Source organism: Felis catus, chromosome F1 (genome assembly GCF_018350175.1).
Source record: "Felis catus isolate Fca126 chromosome F1, F.catus_Fca126_mat1.0, whole genome shotgun sequence".
Classification (NCBI taxonomy): Eukaryota; Metazoa; Chordata; class Mammalia; order Carnivora; family Felidae; genus Felis; species Felis catus.
The window spans coordinates 48,317,792-48,325,899 of record NC_058384.1 but is presented as its reverse complement, the minus strand read 5'-3'; the positions used below and the strand labels follow the sequence as shown (position 1 = coordinate 48,325,899).

Below are 8,108 nucleotides of genomic sequence, written 5' to 3'. Positions count from 1 at the left end.
TCACTTTGATTACTTACTTAAATACATGTCTGCACTACTCTACTGTAAATCCCTTAGGACAGAGATTCATTCATCTTTCTATTTGCTGTACCTACATCTGATACATTGCAGGAGTGCAATTAAAATTTGTCAAATCAAGACATTTTGTTTTTATGAATCAAAATTTCTGTTCATGTCACTGGCCTTTTTTTTTAATGTTTATTTTTAAGAGAGAGACAGACAGAACGTGAGCAGAGGAGGGGCAGAAAGGGGGAGACACAGAATCCAAAGCAGGCTCCAGGCTATGAGCTGTCAGCACAGAGCTTGACATGGAGCTGGAAGCCATGAACAGTGAAATCATGACTTGAGCCAAAGTCAAATGCTCAACCAACTGAGCCACCAGGCGCCCCATCATATCACTGACTTTAATGACATCTTACACATTTTTATTTTTATATTTTTATTCTTAAGATATAATCTCATACTCATTTTTGTCCTTTTCCCCATAATTCCTAATGTTTACAAAAATTTCAGGAATATTATAAAGGATTAAAATCTGTTGAATCAATATAAAATTTGAAAAAGTCATAGATCAAAGCCCTCCCTACTAGGATTCAGGTGATTGGAGTGTTTGGAACCAAAATGTAAAATAAACTCAGCAAAGATTAAAATTTTCCCCATTAAAATCGACAGCCATAATCAGAATTTTTTTTAACCAATCTCCTCCACATTTTAGAACATAACACTGGGATTTTTAGGGCAGGGAAACTATTCGGTATGATCCTATAATAGTGGATACATGTCATTATACATTTGTCAAAACCTATACCATTAGAGGAAGCCAAAATGTAAACTAAGGACTTTGGGTGATAATGATGTATCAGTGTAGGTTCACGAACAAACATACCACACACACTGATGCGGGATGTTGATGGTGGGGAAGGCTGTGGGGAAGGGAGAGAGTATGTGGGAACTCTGTACTTTCCTCTCGATTTTCCTGTAAACCTAAAATGCTCTACAACTAACATCTCTTAATTTTTTTTAAATAACACTAAGACCACATGAAGTATTTCTTTTCTTAAGACTCCAACTTACTTACTTATATGCAGTTTCACAGAGGAAATATTCAAATAAGATTACGTTTATGAGAGCCACTGTTTCTTCTATTGGTTTTTATCAAACCCGCTACAGTTTCAACCAAAGGGATGGATCTAGTTAAGTTCCCATTTGACCATTTGTCTTTTCTCAATGAATTTCACAAAGAGGGGCCAGACAGTGCCACTGTATGATTCATAAAGAACTTTCAATGCCCTGCCATGGACTCATGGGTCCTTGCTGATGCAGCCTCACCAAATTTGCCTAGCTCTGGCACATATATGCTTTGCATATCTAGCAAGCAGCCTTTGAAACAGCAGCTACATTATTGTGCCACAGTTGGATCCAACAGCCAGTTGTAACATAGGAATTTCAGAAGGACCCTTCTATCAGGAGTTTAATTCTCCATCTGGGCTGGAAGCATGCAATTGTACTTGCTTACAAATGCTTGAGCCCAAAAGTCAATATTTAGGTAGCAAAAAATTAGAGATTTAAAGGAATTATTAATCTATGAGGCGACTTTTTATTTTTGTCTCAGACCAGAGTTTCCTAATCTATCCAGAGAATATTGTTCCTGAAGACTATCTTCCCTACCTAATGAGAGTTCAGTTTTCAAAAATGTTAGGAAACTGTCACATATTCTACCCTCCTTTTAAAAATTGACAAATGTGTGTTAAAGGCTCTGAAAAGATCTGCCTTGGCAATTTAAGAACCTTATTTAACCTTAACTCCATTATTTCCCCAACCTATGTGGCTGCATAAACTTTGCTGCTGCTGCTGCTGTTATTGTTGTCTTAATATTATTAATTCACATCCAAAGGAAATATTGTTGCAGAAACATACTTTGGATATTGTCAGTATATTTGGATAATACTAATAATAGCAGGCCATTAAAAATAATGTTAAATTATTTTTTTAACATAGCTTACCCACAATTATCTAGAGAAATCAGAAGTTATCAGGTAAACAAACATGAGCAATATTGAACATTTTAACAGAAAAGTAAATATGGACTGAACCACAGGAAATATACAAGTAAATGCCTTTCTGTCATTAGCCTTTAAGCCCCATCGATTTTGTTTGGGTCACTTTCAAAGTGGCCACCTCATCTCACTAGCTCTCTTTCTGCATCATGCTATCTTTCAAACATCAAATGATGCTTGCCCATACAATGTAATATATATATATTCATGACTGTGTAATAAGTGAATTTTGAAATATTATAAATGTGATCTTTTCATTTATATTTTATCCTGATGATAGAACCAAGATAGGAAAAGTAATACGCCCTTCTTTTTGTCAAATTTACATAATACCATCAGAAACCTCTCTAAAAATTTATTTTGTCTTTTCAGGGCAAGAACCAAAGGAGGGTTATGTGAAACTGGACACTATAAACACACTGTGTATACAAACTCTATAAAAGCTTACATGGCATTAACCATTCTTCCTTGTCACCTAATTCATTGGGTTTAAGGTTTTTTTTTTTTAATCCTTAATTTTGATTAAAGCTAGACTGGCTCTCTCCAGAGATACTGCCAAAATTTGGAAGATCATAACCTAAGAAGTGCACATTATTGGGATGTCCAGATATACTCTTATTCATTTTACCATACGCAGTTTTCCTTCGATACAATATGATACTTTAGTATCAATGTATTTACATGACATTATATTATTGTACTAACTATACTTCATGTCCTTACAGTTTTAATTGCAGTAATAGTTTAATGCAGTAAAATACACAAAATCAGTTTGATATATTATATTCTTAATAAAAATTAATACTCATGGACCCCTTAAAATCATCTTGTATATCACCAGTAGAATGTCTAGCACACAGCTTGGAAAATTCTAACACGGAAATTTCTTGTCATGGAAGTGGGAAAAATTCAAGATATATTTTCTTCCTACATATATATATATATATATATATATATATATATATATATATATATTTGTGAGAGAGACAGCATGAGCATGGGAGGGGCAGAGAGAGAGGGAGACACTGAATCCGAAGCAGGTTCCTGGCTCTGAGCTGTCAGCACAGAGCCTGATGTGGGGCTCAAACTCACCAACTATGAGATCATGACCTGAGTGGAAGTTGGACAGTCAACCAACTGAGCTACCCAAGAGCACCAGATAAAAGGTATTTTATTTTACACTGCTTTCTGAAAGGAAAAAAGAACTTTTTCAAATATTGTGATCAGATGAATTTTGCAGTCAGGGACTATTCAAAGCATTGAGGATATACATGTCTAGTACTGAATTTGTATGTGATACAATAAATATGCCAAATGAAATATTTTATTGAAATGTGCAATTTTTTATGAAGAAACAAACATCCCCTAGAACCAAAGGTTGATGCTGCGAATACTTTAGACATGTGGTATATATGTGTGTGCCTCTGTAGGTTAAATTTTCTCTTTCTTTTTAATCAAGTGACCTGTTCTCATTTGGTTAAGTTTCAACCACAAGACATCACTGCATGCTTCTTTTCTTTTTTTTTTTTTTTCAAGATACACGTCATAACACACCAAGAAAGGGGGAACTTCCAGTGTCTGTGGTAACATCACTTGATAAACAGACTCATTTGAACAGCACGAGCCTGTCTGCCTTTACTATATAAAGCCGCCCAGACGTTGACCAGCAGATATTTACGGAGTGAGGACTATGCGAGCAGCAGCGATCTCCACGCCAAGGTTAAACAAAATGCCAGGGATGTTCTTCTCTGCTAATCCAAAGGAATTGAAAGAAACTGACCATTCACTTCTAGATGACAAAACTCAAAAAAAGAGGCCAAAGACTTTGTAAGTTCATTTTGTGTGTCACTTTGTGGATTTTGACTTAGATTATCTTTAATGGCAGAAGGATTGAGAATGAATAGAAGAAAATATGAGCAGTTAGCTTAACTAGATCACAGAAATTAGCTGTTGTATATGTATATATGTGTATGTCTAAAAAATAAATCATGATAGGCCATTAAATTATATGGAAATTTTTGCAGACTTTGGCTCATAAAAATTAGCTCAATCTTAATACAGCAAAATGTTATAACAATAATTTTTATTATTGCCTTGTTCCTTGAGAAGTTTATTTCATGCTCCTTTTACAAATAATATGTATTCTAATAAGGAAATATGAATATTCATATTTGTGTCTTTTGTAGTGGGATGGATATGAAAGCATACCTGAGATCTATGATCCCACATCCAGAGTCTGGAATGAAATCTTCTAAGTCCAAAGACATGTATGTACATTAATACTGCTGACTTTTCTTTTTAAGAGTAGTCTATGCATTAGCTAGCTCTATATTCTAGCAAGTGATTGATATTGCACATACTAGATTTCATTTCTTTTAAGTAACCAGCCAAATAAGAGTAGACTACTTAGTACGAATGTAAACTAAATGTCAACATGTGTGTACATAATTTGCAATTTATTATACTGCTGGAGTATATGTATTTGGATTTCTTCATACTTTGTTGGTAGATATTTTTCATATCTATAGTAATTTTAAGGGAAGTTTTGTTTTCTTACAGACAATTTTTTTTAAAAAATTATAGAACTAGAATCTTAGTTTGTGGAATTACCAAAATATAGCAGCCATTCTGATTTTATTTGTGATTACACAAAAAAGTTCACTAATTTATGTAAATTTTGTCCCCAGTAGACTCTCTGCTAATGAAGTAATGCAGTGGTCTCAATCTCTGGAAAAACTACTTGCAAACCAAAGTAAGTGTGATTAACTGCTAAATGTTTTGGGTTTAGCTCAATACACTAATACATTGAATGACTTCAATAACATATCGTCTTCTGGATAGCAGAGTGTGTGAAAAGGTGTATTATAGTTTTTCTGTAGTCACTAATGGCTTCAGTACATTATGTCTCATTGTAGTGTAAAGACCTGGTACTCAGTTCTGCCACTATCCTTCGGACAAATTTGCCAAGACGATTAGGTATTCCCTTGAGTCATTATAGGAGTGAAATTTAAAATTATGCTGAGGTTCTGAAGTTTCAAGTTTTTTAACATAAACCAAACATCTCAACATGTGAACTGCCATTCTGAAAGCTCCCTATAGAATGTATTTTTGTAACTGTTGGATGTAAGAAGTGGGATTCATTCAATTAATTAACTACTGTATTATCCATACATTCATTAATTTACTCATTTAGCTCACTTTTAAGTGGCAGGCATTTTAGAAGAACCAAGGATTAAAAAACAAGGGCACAGTGCCTTGTTGCCTTGAAGGAAGTTGAGACACATAATACATAATTGCATTATATGTAACATGATATATGATAACACAGATAGGATTAGAACAATTTTTAAACAGTCTTGACGGGGAGTTTCTGATAAGACAAGGTAAAGAATGAAATCAGCTTGCCTTTCCCCAATCATAGGCATCAGAGTTCTCTTGGGATTAAGACCTTGCTCAGAGGTATGGGTGAGCAGAGTGGTCTCCAGAATCCTTGCTTGGGGGTCAAGTTGTTCAATATCCTTCATCCATCTTATTATCTGACTTAGTTTACAATCCAGCCAAATAAATAAATGGCATAGAAATGGCCCATTTAAAAGCCTCAGTAACACGAGCAAATATAATCAGCACATCAGCACATTTTCTGACTAATAAGAATTGGATGGGGAAATTATATTTGGTAATAATGAACATGATGTTAATGACTTTCGTCAATGTTTGCTTTCCTAAAATACTCTACAGTCTGGTTAGGAGTTAGTATTTATAAGAAAAGAGATTATTTTGTAATCACAAGAGCAGAATTTTAACTTAATTAACAGATGGAAGCAAAACACTGTTCTGTAGATCACTAAGTAGCTGTGTGACTGTGGATAGGTTTGTTTGGCCCCAGATAAACTATAAATGAAAGAACCTCTGAGGCCTTCCCATCTCTATAAATTATGACACAGCTATTTCAGCATTAGCCATCTCTTACCTTTGTGCATAGGCAATGCAATAGTATTTTTCTTGTATTCATTTACCGGCTCAATTAATTTAATTAGATCACCACCCGCCCTGTCTTTTTAGTTGGTCAAGATGTCTTTGGAAGTTTCCTGAAGTCTGAGTTCAGTGAGGAGAACATTGAGTTCTGGCTGGCTTGTGAAGACTATAAAAAAACGGAGTCTGATCTTTTGCATTGCAAAGCAGAGAAAATATATAAAGCATTTGTGCATTCAGATGCTGCTAAACAAGTGAGTATTATCTTCATTACCACCAGTTTATGTTTAAGGAACTTAGATGCAGAAATAGCATTCCACACACATAGCAAGATTACATCTTTTTTAAGTGTCATAATTTCATTGCTAAGTACTTAGGCATGTTCATATACTTCAGTGCAATAATAATCTAATTTTCTATATTTATGTATATTTGAAGACAGTAGGATGAAAAGACTGATTTTGCAAAATTAGCTAATGTGACAGGGGGTGGGTAGGACTACCAGTATTATTAGCCAGAATTGCATATCAGAATGTCCTTAATGAGATGCTCATCTTACATTAGGATAAAACACAGATTAGTATGTATCATACACACAATTGCAGCAGCAGAAATATTTTCACTTAGTAATGTACCCACCTTCCCATGAAATATTCTTGGTCCAAGCAAAAAATAGCTACACAAAGTGTCCTCTCCTATACATTTCAAATGACCATATCACTTTTTCTGATGCATGTATCACCTTGTATGGATATTTAAATTTTTCACGCCTGCCTCTTTTGCATCTCCCAACTATACTATAAGCTAACTTGGAACAAAGAATTTTGAGAGGATATTTCTTCTTACCTCCTTCACATCCAGTATAGGGCTGGTTTAGAATAGGCATTTAAGAGATACTTGAACTGATATAAACGAGGACTTAATGCCATTGTCTTGAGGTGCTTCAACAAACATAGCTACATCATAAAATGTGCAATATATTGGAAGTGCATATTAACTAGTGAGTATTTGTTTTTAGATCAATATTGACTTTCGCACTCGAGAATCTACAGCCAAGAAGATTAAAGCACCAACACCAACGTGTTTTGATGAAGCCCAAAAAATTATATATACTCTTATGGAAAAGGACTCTTACCCCAGATTTCTCAAATCAAATATTTACTTAAATCTGCTGAATGACCTTCAGGCTAATAGTCTAAAGTGATCAGTTCCTAGCTGGAGAGAAATGAAGATGGTTTCGAGGACAGAAGGAATGTGCCACTTAATGGCTCCCTGGGTGAACAACCTGGCCCTTTTGAGTGACTCCACAGGCCCAGGGGAAGAACAAATGATTCAACATGGATTCACATGGAAGTTATCCAGGCTCAGGATCGAAGAAACATGAGCAAGATGAAACCCAAGAGACAGTAACAGGAAGGAGACACTGTGGTACTGTCTCCTTCATACAGTGGACATGTCAGAAAAATCTCTCAAAACTGAGAAGGCTGGGAAAGTTCAGTTACACAGAAACTGTGAATAAAGATTTTGAAACTGATTAAAACATGCTATAAGCTTCAAGGTCAGCTTATATTTATGCTACATATTATTATATAGAGATTTATTGAGCTGCTAACAAGTCTTTAACTTGGATGACTGTTTGGAAAATATGTGTTCGAAACCACCGTTGTTATTTTTCATGCCAAAGGGTTTTTGGTGTTGTTTTATTTTTTTTGGTTTGTTTTTGACTTGAAAGAAATGAAGAAGAAAACAATGTATTAACTTAAGCTGTTGCTCTTAAAACTGGGAAGTCAGAATTTGTAAATTTCACAGTGTCAGTAATAAATGAGTTTTGTATTAAAAATATATAGAAGCCATTTCTGTTTACATTTCTTTGCTGTTTTTAAAAACTGGTATTTATTCCTCAGATTTAACAAAAATTCAAGCAAGTGTCTTTCTACTTTCTATCATCTCTTCAACAACTAAAACTATCATACAATTAATGCTATATTTATGTATTATATGTATCTATTAGACAAAGTTCATTGGTTTTCTCTTTGTTATCACAATGCATAAAAATCAAACAAACATGTTCTCATACGG

At 34.5% G+C, this 8,108-nt stretch overlaps 1 protein-coding gene across 2 annotated transcripts; it reads left to right on the top strand.

Annotated features, from left to right (window-relative positions):
- The first annotated feature begins 3,658 nt into the window (after nt 1–3,658).
- On the top strand, nt 3,659–7,882 carry RGS1 (regulator of G protein signaling 1). Of its 2 annotated transcripts, none has more exons than XM_003999493.5 (5): nt 3,659–3,884; nt 4,244–4,324; nt 4,748–4,809; nt 6,120–6,283; nt 7,048–7,882. In XM_003999493.5, exons 1-5 carry the CDS (start codon nt 3,748–3,750, stop codon nt 7,231–7,233), a joined length of 630 nt encoding a protein of 209 aa, XP_003999542.1. In that variant the 5' UTR covers nt 3,659–3,747; the 3' UTR covers nt 7,234–7,882. The 2 variants fall into 2 exon arrangements, with proteins under 2 accessions (XP_003999542.1, XP_006943029.1); XM_006942967.3 differs by having other exon boundaries at nt 3,660–3,884; nt 4,745–4,809.
- Nucleotides 7,883–8,108: the final 226 nt, after the last annotated feature.